The following is an 18,289-nucleotide window of genomic DNA, read 5'->3' as shown; positions in this document are numbered from 1 at the left end:
CCGTCTCTACTAAAAATTCAAAAATTAGCTGGGCATGGTACCGCATGCCTGTAGTCCCAGCTACTTAGGAGGCTGAGGAATGAGAATTGCTTGAATCCAGGAAGCGGAGGTTGCAATGAACCGAGATCGTGCCACTGCACTCCAGCCTGGGTGACAGAGTGAGACCCTTTCTCAAAAAAAGAGAGTATAAAAGTTTCCTTCTTGACCTGGCACAATGACTCACGCCTGTAATCCCAAAAGTTTGGGAGGCCAAGGTGGGCTGATCACCTGAGGTCAGAAGTTCGAGACCAGCCTGGACAACATGGTGAAACCCCATCTCTACTAAAAATACAAAATTTAGTCGGGAGTGGTGGCGGGCACCTGTAATCCCAGCTACTAGGGAGGCTGAGGCAGAAGAATTGCTTGAACCCGGGAGGCGGAGGTTGCAGTTAGCTGAGATCACACCACTGCACTCCAGCCTGGGCGACAAGAGCAAAACTCTGTCTCAAAAACAAAACCAAAAACCAAAAACCAAAAACCAAAAAACAGCTCCTTCTAAAATCCCAAATGATGATGAACCAGACCTGGTAAAAACAAAACTTTGTGAGACAACATCGCCACCTTGTGTTCAACAGCCTTCATTACATCCACATTTATTGCAAATGATCACACGTGGGATTCTCAACAATTACAGAATATAGCTTTATTTATAGAATCTTACAAATAAAACATTTACAGTCCACATAAGTTAATTTTCCTTTCTAATTTCTTCTCATAACACCTGAGTTATTTTAAAAAATACTGTGATGGAATTGCAGAACTGTAAAGGGAAATATGAACAATAAAATCCTAACCTCTCTTGCAAAAATCAGACTTTTTTTTGAAGCAGATGCCCAGCATATTGCCATCTCTTTGGAAGAGGACTTACTATAATCAGATCTTACGCTACCCAAACAGGGAAGCCGCCTTTTTAAAACCCAAGGTTAAGGACCAGTGAAGAATCGCTCCCATTTGACACTAGACACAAAATACCTTTGGGGGCAAAGACAGGGGCAAGCTGCACGCCAATGGTGAGGTGAGAAGGAGCAGAACCCCTGTCCCTGCCTCATTGTTCCTGCACGTGACATACACTTTCCTTGCTAATTTATTAATAGGAGCTGGTGCATGTGGAAAACAAGGTTGAAGCTGCTAATGCCAGGGGTGAAAAAGTCCTCCCACTGACTTGCTACTCCTTAGACTTCTAATATGTACAAATGCTTGAAACAGCAAATTCAACACCTAAAAATCGAAAGAAATCGCCAGTTTTTGACTCATGGGGCAAAGCTGTTGCCACAATCAGTGGCAACTCAAGTCAGACGATGTGAGCGTCTCCACCCCTCCCAAGCTCTGACTAGGACTGACCTCTGCGCCAACGACAGTTTAAAGAGGATTTCCCTTTGAGGCAGCTGTCTATGGAAGGAAATTCCTTAAGGTAATATAGGTGTGCATAAAAAGGGAAAAAAAACCCTATTTCATATTTCAATTTGTTAAACATTATAGTTTTGAGCTCCTCTCCTAAACTAGAAATCCACTAACTCTATATTCTACTCCAAGACAAAGGGTATTATGTTTAAGGAATGACAGGATCTATTGGGAATGCTAAAATTATAAATTTAATACATCAATGCAAGTTAGGTTAAAGCAAAATCTTCCAGAGTCTTCAACTTTGAGTTATTTTCTGCTAGCTCCTGAAAGCGGCTTGAGAAAAATAAAACAGAAAAGACGAAGAACCATTTTAAAACAATAATAATAATGACAATATAAAAAGTTAGATTCCGACATTCAAGGAATTGGTTCTTTGGTAAAACTGGACCATAATCTTACCAGGAAATCAGTCCTGATATTTAATCTAGAATCTCCATCACTGAAATTCTCCCTCTTCAGCGTATTCTCAAATGTACCGAAGCCAACAGGCAAGATAAAAACAAAACTTAAAAAAAGAATCACCAGCAGTTTTCCCGCTCATGTTCTTTTCAAGAATATTCCTGGTTTGAGAGATGTCTCCCAAGAAGAGAAAACAAAATGGATGCTGCTTGTGATTACTGAGAGTGGACAGTTTTTCTAAGTAAGAGAAAAGCTCAGGCATTGGTAGTGAACCAGTACTCCTGTCAGCCATGCACATGAATCAGTTTGCAAACATGGCCCCTGGGCTCCAACTGTGGGCACCACTAAGAAAGGCTTCTGGAGAGACAGGCTCCCCAAAGTGGCTAAAGAATCTCACATTATCAATATGATAATAATAAATCAATTCACCTAGTGAACCTGGAGATGAGCTCCCCTTGAAGCCAGAGCTCGGAGGCAAGGGCTCCACAGTGCCTGAGGCTGGCCTACAGTTTTGCAGACAAGTATCTCCATCCATTTTCTGGAGAGAGTTAGAGCAATTCATATTCAATTCAATACAGGATTCAACTTTTTTGCAAGGAAGCAGTAACCTAGACGGGTCATTGAAAACCCATCTGCAACAGAATCATTAGGCCCGCCATTCAGCAAACATCTGCGATGCCCTAAGTGAAGTTTGTGACCTTATGTTTCAGAGACCCCCTATTAGTCATGCTTTGATTTATGGAAGCAGTAAATCCTAAATTTTGCCTGCACTGATTCCATTTCTGATTATCCTTGTCTAAGTAGAGCATAAATGGCACCCCAGTTCTACAACTCAGCTTGCCACTTTGCAGACGTCTCAACTAGTGGGGGAGGATAGTTTGTGCAGTCTCCCCTCTAACACACAGGTCTCAAATGTGCTCAGAATGTGCTTCTAGGGAGGCAGCTACAAAGTCTCTTAGAAGATGGCAGTGGGGAAGAGGAGGTAAAAATCACAGCCAAACCAACTGTTTTCTTGCAGACAGCCCGAGCCTCCATTCTGTCAGTTGTTCACCTGAAAGAGGGGGTCCAGGCAGCCACACCGCCACGTTAGCTCACTTGGACAGCCATGAAACACCAGGTGCTGTTACAAAATCAATACCCAGCATCTCAGTAGGAACAAGTGAGCATCCTGACAAGACACACAACAGCGGTTCGACTTCCTCTCCCATTCAGGATGAACCTTGCCTCGCCTCTCACCCTGCTCCTGTGTTCTGACTTCAGGTTCTCTTTGAGAGAATAGGCAATTAACCAGACTTTGAAAAAATGGGAAGGCTTCCTGTCTCCTGTCTCTTCTGTTGGCCAGCTGGAGGTCCAAGGTGCCCAGTTAGAGTCATGGGCCCTACACTATGGAATCAACTCTTGATATTTCTAGCCAAGTTCTAACCACTGGCTCTAGTTTTGCATTGTTGGGTAAAGGATTCAAAACCTGGCAGCACTGGTTCCAAGAGGAGGCCAAGGTAATCAGAGAAAAAAGTCAGGCTTGTCTTGTAAGCTGCATTCAGGTTCCAGAGTCACTGAGAGAAAAGGTGAGAAGAGGGCAAGAGGCACTAGCTAGAGACTGGTTACCGGAGCAGCTTATTCCTAGGACAGAGCATTTTACAAATGGCTGACATCTGAACGCAGGAATACAGTCTGTGTCAGTTTTTCATAGAACGGTCTCTTCCGTGGTGCATTGTGGATGGTGAGTCCTCTGGCTGGTGATCGGGCAGCCCAGAGCCCAACTTCCAGTCCCACAGGCTCTTGGCAGGGCCCTACCCAATCTGGATCTGTCCTGAATACATGGTGAGGACCACCATGATGGTGAATCCAGTCAGGAGGCCCAGGTTCTGGATGACAAACGGAATCAAGATGCTGCCCTTCCTTTCATCCTCTTGACAGACCTCATTCATCTCAGGGAACTGGGAAAGAAGCAAGAAACAACACAGCTGCAATTCCTTGCTTAATCTCATAAGTCCAGGGCAATTCAGTGATGGAGATACAGATCAGGTTGGTTGACAAAGAAAATTAATAGGGCCGGGTGCAGGGGTTCACCAGAGGTCAGGAGTTCGAGACCAGCCTCACCAACATAGTGAAACCCTGTCTCTACTAAAAATATAAAAATTAGCTGGGTGTGGTGGCGCAGGCCTGCAGTCCCAGCTACTTGGGAGGCTGAGGCAGGAGAATTGCTTGAACCGGAAGACAGAGGCTGTAGTGAGTGGAGATCACGCCACTGCATTCCTGCCTGGGCAACAGAGCGAGACTCCGTCTCAAAAACAAAACAAAACAAAACAAAAGAAAATTAACAATAGCAGGTACCACGTCTTTATAACTATCTAGGTAAAACAAAGTACTCAACCTGTATGTGGCTCTGGATGAGTTTAGAGGCTGGCTAAAAATAAATATAAATATACTCTGATAAAAAAAATAAACTTTTTATTATAGACTCCCCCCCGTCCCGTTTTTGAGACAGGGTCTTACTCTGTTGCCCAGGCTCGAGTGCAGTGGTGTGATCATAGCTCCCTGCAGCCTCGAACTCCTGGGCTCAAGCAATCGTCCCACTTCAGCCTCCTGAGTAGCTCCACAGGTGTCTGCCACCATGCCTGGCCTTATTGTGGACTTTAAACACTTGAAGAAGTCTTTTTGTTACCAAGATGTTATTAACAGGCTAGACGCAGTGGCTCACACCTATAATCCCAGCACTTTAAGAGGCTGAGATGGGAGGATCCCTTGAGGCCAGAAGTTCAAGACCAGCCTAGGCAACATAGAGACCCCATTCTATAAAAGTTCAAAAAATTAGCTGGGCATGGTGGCTGGAGCCTGTAGTCCTAGCTGCTTGGGAGATGGAGGGAGGAAGATCACTTCAGCTCTGGAGTTCAAGGTTGCAGTGACCTATGGTCATGCGACTGCGCTCCAGGCTGGGTGAGTGACGTTCTGTCTAAAAAAAAATTAGGCTGGGCACAGTGGCTCACATCTGTAATCCCAGCACTTTGGGAGGCCGAGGCAGGCGGATCACAAGGTCAGGAGATCGTGACCATCCTGGCTAACAGGGTGAAACCCCGTCTCTACTAAAAATACAAAAAATCAGCTGGGCGTGGTGGTGGGCACCTGTAGTCCCAGCTACTCAGGAGGCTGAGTCAGGAGAATGGCGTGAACCTGGGAGGCGGAGCTTGCAGTGAGCCAAGATTGCGCCACTGTACTCCAGCCTGGGTGACAGAGCGAGACTCCATCTCAAAAAAAACAAACAAAACAAAACAAAACAAAAATTAAAAATTAAAGAAAAAGACACGTCCAATGCATTGAGATAAAAAAAGAAACAAACCAAAGTGTTGCCATTATTGTTTCAGGGATAGTTTTCTTTCCTTCCTTCTGTCTCTTATCTATATACAGCTATTCCATAATAAGTAATAAAGACCATAGATTGATTATCATCATTTTCTTTAATGACATATGCAAACAAAAACATAAACTTTTCCTCCTTTAAAATCTAATGCTCTCTTAAAAACCACTGAATGGCAGGTACATCTTAAACAGACAAACTCTGTGGTATGTGAAAGAAAGCTAAGAAAGCTGTTATTAAAAACAAACTATCAGCCGTGTGCAGTGGTTCATGCCCGTAATCCCAGCACTTTGGGAGGCCGAGGCGGGTGGATCACCTGAGGTTGGGAGTTCGAGACTAGCCTGGCCAATATGGTGAAACCCCATCTCTACTAAAAATACAACAATTAGCCAGGCGTGGTGGTGCACGTCTATAATCCCAGCTACTCAGGAGGCTGAGGCAGGTGAATCACTTGAACCCGGGAGGCAGAGGTTGCAGTGAGCTGAGATCACGCCACTGCACTCCAGCCTGGGAGACAGAGTGAGACTCCGTCTCAAAAAATAAAAATAAAAAAACTACCTACATAACGCCCCCTTAGTTGCCCTCCCATCCAATGAACTGTGGAATACTTACCATATCAGCCAGAGAAATATACAAGAACATTCCTCCAGCCAGCGCAAAAATCCAGTTGGCAGAGAAGTGGCTGCCGGCCAGGATGCCAAAGGCCAGACCCAGGTAGCAGCAGCAGGCAGAAAGGAAGTTGAAGAAGAGAGCCTGTTGGATGCTCATCCCAGCATTGAGCAGGATGACAAAGTCTCCTACGGCAGGGAGAACGAAAAGGGGAGGGACGATGAAAGAAGAGTCGGATGGACATGGTGACGCACACCTGCCATCCCAGCTACTCGGGAGGCTCAGGTGGTAGGATCGTTTGAGCTCAGGAGTTTGACTCCAGCCTGGCAACAGAGCGAGAGCCAGTCATGCGAGGTCTTGGGACACAGCGTGCACTGATGACATCAGACTGCTAAAAGTGTGGGTGAAAAAAATCAAGACAGCCCTAGACTCAAGACTGAGGGAACAAGACAGACCCTTGAACTTTCTGTTCAAGACCTGTCTCCATTTGCCAAACTGGCCGTATACCCAGCCTAGAGGCTGAAAATCTTTCCCAGGATTTTAAAAATAGATGACCAGCTGGCACTGGCCTCCTCATTTCTCTCTGGATTCATGGTGAAACAGAAGGAACCCCCTTCCTCATGACTACCATGGAAACAAATCAAGACTGCGAGAAGTGAAGTGTCGAGACTGCGAGAAGTTAAGTGATTTGCCCAAAGTCACAAGTCAATATATGGCAAAGCCAGAACTTGACCCTAACTTGTCCCTAAAGCCTCTGGAGTAATTACTGGCTTTTTACACTCTCCCTCTGATCAAACTAAGCCCCTCCTACCCCCTGGTTCATCCACCTGCCAGGCACCTGAGCTTTTGGAAGATTAACAGGCTAGAAGAGAGAGCCTTTACTGAGTGCTCAGAATAGCACTTGGCACATGGGAAGTCCCTCTCACCCTTTGTTTTCCTTTAATCTTCACTATCATTCTAAACCCGCCTCCCGTGTTCAATTCTTATTAACCCCACTGTATACGTGAGAACTGAGCCACTGCATATGGGGCTAACAGGAAACAAACACCCCTATAAAAACCCCATCATTTTAAATTATCTATTTAATTGTTAAGAAATGGTGATTGGCCGGGCGCGGTGGCTCAAGCCTGTAATCCCAGCACTTTGGGAGGCCGAGACGGGCGGATCACGAGGTCAGGAGATCAAAACCATCCTGGCTAACACGGTGAAACCCCGTCTCTACTAAAAAATACAAAAAATCTAGCCGGGCGAGGTGGCGGGCGCCTGTAGTCCCAGCTACTCGGGAGTCTGAGGCGGGAGAATGGCGTAAACCTGGGAGGCGGAGCTTGCAGTGAGCTGAGATCCGGCCACTGCACTCCAGCCTGGGCGACAGAGCGAGACTCCGCCTCAAAAAAAAAAAAAAAAAAAAAAAAAAGAAATGGTGATTAGGCCAGGTGCGGTGGCTCATGCCTGTAATCCCAGCACTTTGGGAGGCTGAAGCGGGCAGATCACGAGGTCAGGAGCTCAAGACCAGCCTGGCCAACACAGTGAAACCCCATCTCTACTAAAAATACAAAAAAAAAATTAGCCAGGCGTGGTGGCGGGCGCCTGTAATCCCAGCTACCTGGGAGGCTGAGGCAGGAGAATCGCTTGAACCTGGGAGGCGGAGCTTGCAGTGAGCAGAGATCGCGCCACTGCACTCCAGCCTGGGCGACAGTGCGAGACTCCATCTCAAAAAAAAAAAAAAAAGAAAGAAAGAAACGGTGATTAGGGTCTATGAAGCTTTGGGAGCGTGTTAATCAGCTACAATAAGCACTGTGAAGACAGGGAGATGGGAGCAAGGAACCGGCCACAGGAAGGGGGCCTGCACCACCACCCGAGGGAGCACCAGTGGAACGGGGGACGCACACTTACCCAGCTCATGTGGGAACTCCTCACAGAGGATGGCCACCGAGGTGCTGATGCCTTGGAAAACCGACACAGTGAAGGAAGCACCAATGGCCAGGCCGTCGATGAAATTGTGGAGGCCGTCGCTCAGAGTGATCATCCAGGCCAGAGTGCCGATGTCAGAGTAGCGGACACCTTTCAGCCAGTAGCAAGCACTCTGGGAAGCCTGCAGGTCCTAGGAGAAAGCACACCCATGGGGCCCGCAGAGTCAAAGGCTGGACCGTGTGCCCTCAAGGTAAGCCTGAGTCGACCTCTTAGAGGCTCCACCAAGCAGCTGGTGGCCCACTGACCTGCACAGAGAGCGAGCCCACAATGACCTTCTCATCCACCACGGGCGCCTTGCCGTCCAGCTCGCTGTTGCAGTGCTGAGGAATCATGTGGTCCAGGTCCCCGTTCTGCAGCTTCTCCATCACCCCCTCTTCCTGGTCCTTCTTGGAGGGAAGTGTCTCAGAGGCATAATGGCTGTGTCCGTGATGATGCTGGAGGGGCGACAGGGAGGAATCAGCATGACATTCACCAAAACCACAAACCTGACTGAGCACATGCTCCGAGGAAGCGCTTCACACACTGGAAGACCTCAGCCCGACCATCAAAGAGGACACAAGCAGGTCACGCGCCCAGAAACGTAGCAAAAGCTGTTATATAAAGCCATGGTTGGGCACGGTGGCTCACACCTGTAATCCCAGCACTGTGGGAGGCCGAGGTGGGAGGACTGCTTGAGCTGAGGAGTCTGAGAGCAGCCTGGGCAACGAAGCAAGACCCTGTTTCTAATATCTAAATATAAAGCCGCACCAAGTGCGAAGGACCTGGTGTCAGACAGATATCAAAGCTGCCTCCTTGGGGTACATGCTTATTCCAGCAAGGCAGCCACTGCTCAAATATTTAGAGCTCCTCTTTTGCAATGGCTAATCTCACTCAATTCGGCAGCTATTTAGGGAATAACTGCGTGCCAGCCACTAAAGATATCTTTTTGAAACTGTACTATAATAGTCCTGTTTCTCTGCAGCCTCATACTTCACACAGAATGAATGCATGCTATCAAGCTCTTCTCCCCATCCTGTAAAGCTACCAATATATTAAGAAAATCATCTAGAACAAAACAAAGGCGATAAACTACTGCTTAGTAGAAGGCACCCTGGCTAGATCTAGTTTCTGGTCTGGCCTCACTTCTGGCCAAATGCCCTCAGGAGGTGAAATGGGATTGTCTCCTCAAGAAATTCGAGTTTCCTGAAATTGGTGATACTGGGCTAAGACCGTCACCACCACCACCACCACAATACATCGACATTTTTTGAGATGGGTGCTTTCCCTAGAAGCGCTTTCTTCAGCAACAGTTGAGCCTCACCTCATTTTTCTGCTTAAGAAGAATCTTCAAGATCTTCTCTGTGAAAAAGAAAAGATAAAAACCCCCAAACACCACGGCAGACTTGGAGACATAATAATCTTCTAGAGGGTTGAAACCAAAAGCCTGTGGACCCAGGAAAAGAAAATGAGTTTTAAAGAAAATAAAGCATCTTTACTGGTCCCCCTCTTTACTGGTCTTATCTCTTAACTACTTCCTTAACTCTAGGAAAGGAGAGAGGCATACTGGAGTAACTCTGCCATCTACCCATCCTCTTTCCAGCAAAAATCTAGTCCTTGGTGTTTCCCTGATGTGACAACACTACACCTGCCAGGTTCTTCTCAAGCTTATTTGCTGATGCAAACGACTGATCATCTGTAGAATTTTAATCCCAGAAAGAGACACCTCCAATATGGTTTTCCACTTTTGATTTCTCTTGGTGCTTGGCTATGAAGGCATTCACTGCCAGCAGATTTCATACTGAAGGAGCAGACACTTGTATTTATTTTCATCTTATCTAGTGTTCCTGGCTGACCTGCCTGTAAACACAAAAGGAGATGGCGTAATTATACTTTCTAAAACGGGAAACCCATTTCCCAGTTAAATAATAAGAACTGCAGCGTCTTCCTGACCGCAGACTCCCCCGTGACCACAGAACCAAGAAAGCGGACTGTGTTATTGCGAGCGTCAATTTTTGGGTTTTGTTTTGAGTCCTTTCCGAAATTGTCACTTATCAAAGAGGGAGGGGAGAATCCACTGGGAAGAGGACAGAAGAAGAAATCAAGAGAATTCTGTCCTAGGTTACGCTCCTGATTTATGGTGGGTTCTTGTGAACATGTTTAATGACTTGGCCGGGCACGGTGGCTCATGCACTTTAGAGGACTGAGGTGGGTGGATCACTTGAAGCCAGGAGTTTTGAGGTCAGCCTGGCCAACATGGCGAAACCCCATCTCTACTAAAAAAAAAAAAGTGCAAAAATTACCTGGGCCTGGTGGCGTACTTATAATCCCAGCTACTAGGGAGGCTGAGGCAGGAGAATGGCTTGAACCCAGAAAGCAGAGATCACAGTGAGCCGAGATCGCACCACTGCACTCCAGCCTGGGTGACAGAGTGAGAGTCTGTCTCAAAAACAAAAACAAAAAGTATGTAACGACTTGCTCCTATTTTATTTTAAAAAATTTTTGTGGGTACATGGGAGGTATATATATTTACAGAGTTGTTCCTCTGTTTTCTGATCGGAAATGAGCCTTGAATAAACTCCAGCCTTCTCATGAATTGGTCCAAAATAAAAGTTGATCCCAACTTCAAGGAATTCTGGGCTGTTTGCTGCCTTTCTGTTTTAAAAGGGCCAAATCCAAATCCAATCGTTACCCTCCAGGGAAACAACACTTTCGTGTTTACTTTCCAGGGGAGTCAAATCATCTTGGGGGAAAAGTGAAGCGAAAACAGGCAACGAACACCTCTCTGCAAAAAGCCACAAAGGATGGTGAATACAGAACCACCAGCTGAGCTTCAGAAATCCCAAAAGCTGGGCTCTCGGCTCAGGGATATGCACTCTGGTGCAGGTCAGATTCCAAAGGGGTGAAACGTTGCTTGTTTATCGATGCCATGCATTTAATCTAAGGATCCACTAGGAGGGAGCCAACTGACATTTTACAAAACACCAAGTGTTGTAAGAGACACATGCAGTCATCTCTGCTTCAACTGAGGCGCTGTCCAGGCTTGCGAGACCACCCGCAGGGAGACGTCCTGTGCTTATTATAATTAATGGGTCTGATGAGGGGATTATACCAAATTAGATGAACCATCAGTTCCTTCTTCTTTTGTGGCAAGTTTTCTCATGAACTTATTAGACAAAGGTACCGTCAAGGTATATAAAACCAGACAGTGTTTGACTTGCATTGCCTTTGCCCCAAAACTCCCTATGGACAATCTTTTTACTGAGACCTATGGGTTCTGATGATATAGGGGTTTGTTTGTTTTGAGATGGAGTCTTACTCTGTCACCCAGGCTGGAGTGCAGTGGTGTGATCTCGGGTCACTGCAACCTCCATCTCCTGGGTTCAAGTGATTCTTGTGCCTCCCGAATAGCTGGGATTACAGACATGCGCCACCATGCCTGGCTAATTTTTGTATTTTTAGTACAGACAGGGTTTCACCATGTTGGCCAGGCTGGTCTTGAACTCCTGACCTCAAATGATCCACCTGCCTCAGCCTCCCAAAGTGCTGAGAAAATAGGCGTGAGCCACTGCGCCCGGCTGATGATGTGTTTTAAACTTCTCTGTACCCAAAGCCTCAATCTGAGCACCATGACTGAGCCAGAGTGAGCTCACTACACTGCATCTTTTCACCCCACATCAGACTGCACTTTCCGCACCAGGCACTCAGTGCTGCCAAAAACACTCGTTCCACCCTCACAGCATCGTCCTGAGGCCGCGCTATTGCTCTCCCCATTTCACATCTGAAGAAACAGAGGCACTGTGAGGTCAGTGGCATGTCTAGGGTTACAGAACCTACTGATCGCAGAGCTGAGATTTGAACCCAGCTCTTCAGCCTATGCTAGGCTGCCTCTCCTAGCTCACGCCTAAGTTCTAGCTTCACTTTCCAAAAGGAAAGGGCCTCCAGGTGCCCTCTCTATGCCTTCCATCCAAACGGAGGTCCTCCCACTGTGCCCGCCGGCGTGCTCCGGGGTGAAGGCCCCCGGCTTGCCATACCTCCGGGATGAGCTGGAAGAGGGCGTTGGAGTAGAGGGTTCCAATCGCCAGAGCTATGAAGTAGAGCAGCAGCCTCTTGTAAAAGGTCTTCTTCATGAAGGGCACCACGCTGGCCCCCAGGAGGGAGCAGAGGGAGATGACGGTCACACAGAGGAGACCATATCCCCACACTGCCATGCGGAGGGAGGGCCAGCCCCACCCAGGGCAGGGAGAGAAGGCACGTGCCCCAGTGCACAGCAACCACCATTTAGGGGGAAGAAGGTGGAGCAGATAAGGAGGTCGCAAGGAAAAGTTTGGTGGATATTAAAGGAACAAAAAAGAAAAATCAGAGAGAGACAAGTAGGGAGGGAGAGAGAAATAGAAAATTTGTTAGTGATTCAAATCTGGTGAAATTTCCTTCAATCAGTTCAGAAGAAAGAGGAATTCAAGGTGGCCTTGGAATCCTGTGACTTCTGCCCCTATGGCCTGGTGGCCCCAAATCATTCCTGCCAGTGGTGTGACTGGCAGGGCAGGGTGCTGCCTTGTCACACACCCGAGGTCTGCCCTGGCCTATCACAGAGGCTGTCAGGACAGACTTTGGACTCGAGGGCTCTCTTTATAGGACATGCAGGCATGTGGAAAGAGGCTGATCACTGTGCTGCTACGTTTGCTTCTGCATGTCCGTTTCATATAGCGCAGGGTCAGGAGACACCATGACCACGTGGTTTGCTTTGTGCGAGATACAACCAAGCCAGATGTGCAGGGCAGAAGGGATGGAGAACGATTAATGAACGCCCAATGCCCATAAAATTCAGTGTCTTAACCTATCAACTTCTTTGCTCATTTCCATGTGCTCTGAGAGGGGCTCCAACACAGAGAACAGAGTTCCAGGAACACCTTGTCACAAAAATATTTCCTTGAACATTTCCCAGTGTGACACTCCATCCAGGCCCAAAAGAGGGTAAGACAGAACCAGACCAGGATGAGACACTCCCTGGCAGGCCACAGGGGCAGAGCACACACAAGGAACAGTATTTCCATTTCAGTAGGTCACAAGGCACTTCATTTCAAATCTTTAAAAAATTAACATATTCCATTGCTGGAGCTGAAAAAACAGCCCAAGTTGAGGCCTCCCCTGCAGAGTGTTGTCAGATCCACGCAGAATTTTGAGATGGCACTAAGATGGTTCACATTCAACCAGGAAGAACAGGCAAGGCATGGCATCCCATCTGCTGTCTTTTCTGGGAGAGTCTTTTGACTGGGAAAGCCTGGGAAGCGGCTGACATGGGATCTTTGTGAAGGGCAGCGTCCACCACTCCCTAATGGGGTCAACCATGCGTCTGTGTATCCTCACCCCTGACAGCAGCATCCCTGCCTGAGCTAAAAAAGTGGGCAGACTGTCAACTTGGGTCTTATTTTTACAGCTCCTCTGTGATAACAATTAAACAACAAAATTAACATTTCAAAACAGTCAAGTCAAAGTACCAGGAAGTCAGTCCTTTTAGGAAAAAGTCAAGATGCAAGGTACGAAGGACGGAGAGCCCCTTCCATTTATCTTGTCATTTTAATTTTGTTTGGTCTTAGTCTTTGTTCTATGTTTGGCTCTCTATGCTAGAAATGATGGCCTGCTCAAAATTAAAGAACACTCGCTTTTTAGGCCAATTCTACGTATCAGTTGGTAACCTCTTTTCCTTCCATCTCATTCCAGATGGATAAGCTCTTAGTGCCCAGACCTGAGTCCTGCCAGGATTTCTCCTTAGAACAGAGCGAGTACTTAGCAGCAAAGGCATGGATGGCAGCTGATAGCCGCAGCTTTCCTTTGATGCCCTATGTATGGGGCTTAGGAAGGGAGAGGAGACAGTCAAGTCCCCAGGAGGAGGGAAAATTGGAAGAACCTTGCATCTGACAGCACCTGCAGAGGCCAGAGGAGTGAGACGTGGGCCCTGAGATCCAGAGTTAGAAATTGTTTGTGGCTTTGATACGAGGGACAGGTTCATTTCTCAGGTGGCAGTCACTGGGTGCCCTGGAGCCCAGGGTAGGGGAGGAATTGATTGGCTCAGCTGCACCACCCCAGGGAAAGAGGACGCGCACGTTTCTGTTCTACTGCACCTCTGGGATGAGCTGGAATAGCGCATTAGACAGCAGCGTTCCAATGGACAGGGCGATGAAGTAAGTGAGCACACGACTGAAAAACGCTTTCTCCGTGCAGGGCAGGACGAGGACTCCCAGGAGAGAGGCCAGGTTAATCAGTGAGACACTGAGAAAACCAAAGCCCCACACTGTGGAGGAACAAGAACAGACGAGGGCCTCTATTACTGAGGGTGAGGACATTCCTGCTGCCTAGGGCAGGCCTGTTCTGAATTCAGGTGTGATGGGGGCAGACCGAGATCCACCAGCCCGTCAGTAAACATTCGCTGAGTCCATCTCTCGCCAGGTGCTGCGGAGAAGCCTATGGCAACTATCAAAATTGCTATCCAAAAGAAACACCTTTTCCACGGAGAGACAGATGCGAACAGCACGGAAGCTTAAAAACCATACAAAGTAGGCCAGGCACGGTGGCGCATGCCTGTAATCCCAGCACTTTGGGAGGCGGAGGCAGGTGGATCACCTGAGGTCAGGAGTTCGAGACCAGCCTGACTAACGTGGTGAAACCCCGTCTCTACTAAATACAAAAAATTAGCCGGGTGTGGTGGTACATACCTGAAATCTCAGCTACTCAGGAGGCTGAGGCAGGAGAATCGCTTGAACCCAGGAGGCGGAGGTTGCAGTGAGCTGAGATTGCACCACTGCACTCCAGCCTGGGCAACAAGAACAAAAGTCCGTCTCAAAACAAACAAAAAACAAGAAAAAGCCATATAAGTAAATAATGACAGCAAAAAACAGCGACTTGTAGTAACACAGACAATATATTCCAGGTGCCAAGAGTCAGGCAGCACACATCGGCCCTATGGGCTTAGGGCTATCAGGGTGTACATTCACAGCTCATGGCAATCCCACTGTGGCTGGATCAGGGATACCGGGATAGGGAGAGGAAGAAGGATTCAGGGGCCGAGAGCAGCCTCCGGGAGGTCTTAAAGGTAAAACTATAAAACCAAAGTAGGCCAGGTATGGTGGCTCATGCCTGTGACCTGAGCACTTTGGGAGGCCGAGGCAGGAGGATCATTCGAGCCCAGGAGTTTGCGACCAGCCTGGGTAACATAGTGAGACCCCGTCTCTACAAAAAGCTTAAAAATTAGCTGGCCATGGCGGTGCACATCTGTAGTCCCAGCTACTCAGGAGGCTGAGGCAGGAGGGTCACTTTAGGCCAGAAGGTTGAGGCTGTAGTGAGCTATGATTGCACCACTGGACTCCAGCCTTGGAGACAGAGCGACATCCTACCTCAAAAAAAAAAAAAAAAAAGATTAGAAAAACCAAAGGGTTGGGCCCCTGTGGTTCAACATAAAACAAAAAGTGGACCAAAAAGGCATCCATAGGCTGCTCAAAAAGTCCAATGCTCCGAACATTCGCCAGGTACAGCCCAGGAGTCTGACAACGTGCTAGGCCATCCTTGCAAATACAAAAATTATCCATCCAATCATCACTCCCCCTCCTGACACTGACAGCCTCATCCTGGTCATCACTAGTGAGGCATTCAGTGAGGAGCAGCAGCAGCTCAGCCCGGGAGTCCTTGTGAGCCCAGGGCGAGCTGGGAGATGGGCTCCTGCCTTCCTGGCCTGGCTCACCTTCCACAGCGCTCGGCCGCCCCTCCTCCGTCTGCTCATTCTCCTCGTTTTCCTGGTTCTCCGAGGTGCAGGCCCGGGAATCCAGCTGCTGGAGGATGGTGGGGCAGAACTCCTGGAGCTCGCTGCTCCCAATCCGCGACTGCTCGCTGAAATTGTGGGCAGCGAAGAGGTCTCCAGAACTAAAGCACTGAAACACAGGAAGGGCAGGAAGCCGCTTAGACCCCAAAGGTCAGGCCTTGCTCCGCTAAACAGCAACCTACTCAGCTTGCCCAGAGGAAAAAAAGAAGACAGAAATGTCCAAATTTCAGGGAATTTGTAGATTCATCTAGTCTAGGGATGAGGGCAAGGTGTTCCCCAAACTTAAAAAACTAGTAACTAATCCTTATAGCTCAGCCAGCCAGGAAAGTTACACATCATAAGTACAACTATCGGTAAATGAGTGCCTGAGAAACTTTGAGAATGACAAGATTCCAATCATTGTCACCAAAGTGGCCGGGCATGGTGGCTAACACTGTAATCCCAGCACTTTGGAAGGCAAGGCAGGAGGATCACTTGAGGACAGAAATTGGGAGACCAGCCTGGGCAACATGAAACCACTTCTTTACAAAAAATTGAAAAATTAGCAAAGTGTGGCGGCACATACCTGTCGTCTCAACTACCAACGAGGCTGAGGCAGGGGGACTGCTAGAGCCCAGGAGTTGGAGGCTACAGTGAATGAGCTATGATCATGCCACTGCACTCCAGCCTGGGTGACAGAGCAACACCCTCCCTCTAAGAAAAAAAAAAAGAATAATCCCAGCACTTTGGGAGGCTGAGATGGGCAAATCACTTGAGGTCAGGAGTTCAAAACCAGCCTGGCCAACATGGTGAAGCCCCATCGCTGCTAAAAATACAAAAATTAGCTGGACGTGGTAGCTCACGCCTGTAATCCCAGCTACTCAGGAGGCTGAGGCAGGAGAATCACTTGAAGCCAGGAGGTGGAGGTTGCAGTGAGCCGAGATCACGCCACTGCACTCTAGCCTGGGCAACAGAGCGAGACTCCATCCCTCACAAAAAAAGAAAAAAGAAAGAAAGAAAACACCATTCTGTGTGTGTGCCTGAAGATACAAGCTTCCTACCAAATCTGGCTGCACATCACAATAGCCCAGGGTGCTATTATGTTAAAATGCAGGTTCCAGCTACTTCTCTGAAGCTGAAATGTCTGAGGGTGGGGCTCTGCCAAAACTGTGGTGCTGCTCGATCAGCCCTACACATCCTCAACCATAGGACCGTAGGACTGCCCTCAGCCTGAAAGACATATATGTTCACAGAGGTTAGGGGAGGGAAACCTGAAGATTCAAAGTGGGCTGTGGCCGGCCAGCAGCCGCCGCACGCAGTCACCTTGGGAGGTGGCAGGTAAGCGCTTCTCACAAACCGTTCCTATGAAATCTGTGGCTCTACTTCTAATTATACTGTCTACACCGACATGCCAGGCCTCTTCTGAGTTCGGTCTCACATGGGTATATCTCTGAGAGTCAGCCCTTTCGGTGTGCTGCCAAAATAAGTGCCTGGGCCTCTAAGGCTGAGGGCTGGACTCCCGCCACCCCGAGATGCTGCTATCCTGGCGGGTCCTGAGGCTCACGCAGCTGCATCACCCCGCAGGGGCACGGGGGCGTGCTCCTCTCCAGCTCAGGTGTCTGCTGTGCTCAGGTCGTTCTGCATCCACACCACGTGGTTCCCGTGTCCCTTTTGTTAATTTTTTCTTTTTGAGATGGAGTCTCGCTCTGTCACCAGGCTGGAGTGCAGTGGCATAATCGCGGCTCACTGCAACCTCTGTCTCCCGAGTCCAAGTGATTCTCCTGCCTCAGCCTCCCGAGTAGCTGGGATTACAGGTACCCGCCACCAAGCCCAGCTAATTTTTGTATTTTTAGCAGAGACGGAGTTTCACCATGTTGGCCAGGATGGTCTTGCTCTCTTGGCCTCGTGATCCACCTGCCTTGGCTTCCCAAAGTGCTGGGGTTACAGGCATGAGCCATTGCGCCCAGCCACCCCGCCCCGACTTTTTTTTTTTTTTTTTTTCTCCCCCGAGATGGAGTCTGGCTCTGTCACCCAGGCTGGAGTACAGTGGCGCGATCTTGGCTCACTGAGGCCTCTACCTCCTGGGTTCAAGTGATTCTCTCACCTCAGCCTCTGGAGTAGCTGGGATTACAGGCAAGCACCACCACACCCGGCTAATTTTTGTATTTTTAGTAGAGACGGGGTTTCGCCCTGTTGGCCAGGCTAGTCTCGAACTTCTGACCTCAAGTGATCTGCCTGCCTCGGCCTCCCAAAGTGCTGGGATTACAGGCATGAGCCAGCGTGCCCAGCACCCCCATCCATTTTATCTCCACACTACACTCATCTTTCAAGTGGCAGCTGGAGGACATCCCATGCATGAGCCTTCCCTGATGACTGCAGCACACTCATCTCCCCCTCTCATTTCTGCATCCTACAATTACCGTCCAACCCACAAAATGCAACACTTCATTTCAGCGCCTGCTGACTTTGTCCTGTTGGTTGAACTCCCCATCATGATAGTCAACTCCCTAAATATGACTCATTTTTCTCTATTTCTCACAACACCAGCACAGGGAACAAAGTCGATATATAAAGATTTTGCTGGCTGACTTATATTTGGCTGCCACAAATAGCCCCAGAGTCTGATTAGCAGAGATGATATGGAAGAAAGAACACAGAATCCAAAGACCTGGCGTTCTAGCCCTGGTCTCTGCAGGGACTCACTGCGGGACCCTCGGTGTCCTCTCCTATAAAATGCAGATAAT

General features: G+C 48.3%; 1 protein-coding gene across 2 annotated transcripts in view; it reads right to left on the bottom strand.

Moving 5' to 3' along the window:
- Positions 1 to 667: 667 nt before the first annotated feature.
- Positions 668 to 18,289, bottom strand: part of SLC39A14 (solute carrier family 39 member 14) — a 55,887-nt gene continuing 38,265 nt past the window's right edge. For both annotated transcript variants that reach the window (XM_007961890.3, XM_007961889.3), the window contains exons 3-9: positions 15,489 to 15,675; positions 11,788 to 11,957; positions 9,078 to 9,200; positions 8,023 to 8,211; positions 7,700 to 7,907; positions 5,810 to 5,994; positions 668 to 3,779 (exon numbers count right to left, since the gene is read on the bottom strand). In XM_007961890.3, the coding sequence (XP_007960081.1) occupies positions 3,633 to 3,779; positions 5,810 to 5,994; positions 7,700 to 7,907; positions 8,023 to 8,211; positions 9,078 to 9,200; positions 11,788 to 11,957; positions 15,489 to 15,675 (1,209 nt within the window). In that variant the 3' untranslated portion in view covers positions 668 to 3,632. The remainder of the gene's footprint in view (positions 3,780 to 5,809; positions 5,995 to 7,699; positions 7,908 to 8,022; positions 8,212 to 9,077; positions 9,201 to 11,787; positions 11,958 to 15,488; positions 15,676 to 18,289) is intronic.

This window comes from Chlorocebus sabaeus, chromosome 8, assembly GCF_047675955.1.
Source record: "Chlorocebus sabaeus isolate Y175 chromosome 8, mChlSab1.0.hap1, whole genome shotgun sequence".
NCBI classification, from domain to species: Eukaryota; Metazoa; Chordata; class Mammalia; order Primates; family Cercopithecidae; genus Chlorocebus; species Chlorocebus sabaeus.
Note: the sequence above shows the minus strand (reverse complement) of the source record. Positions and strands in the feature narration are given on the sequence as shown.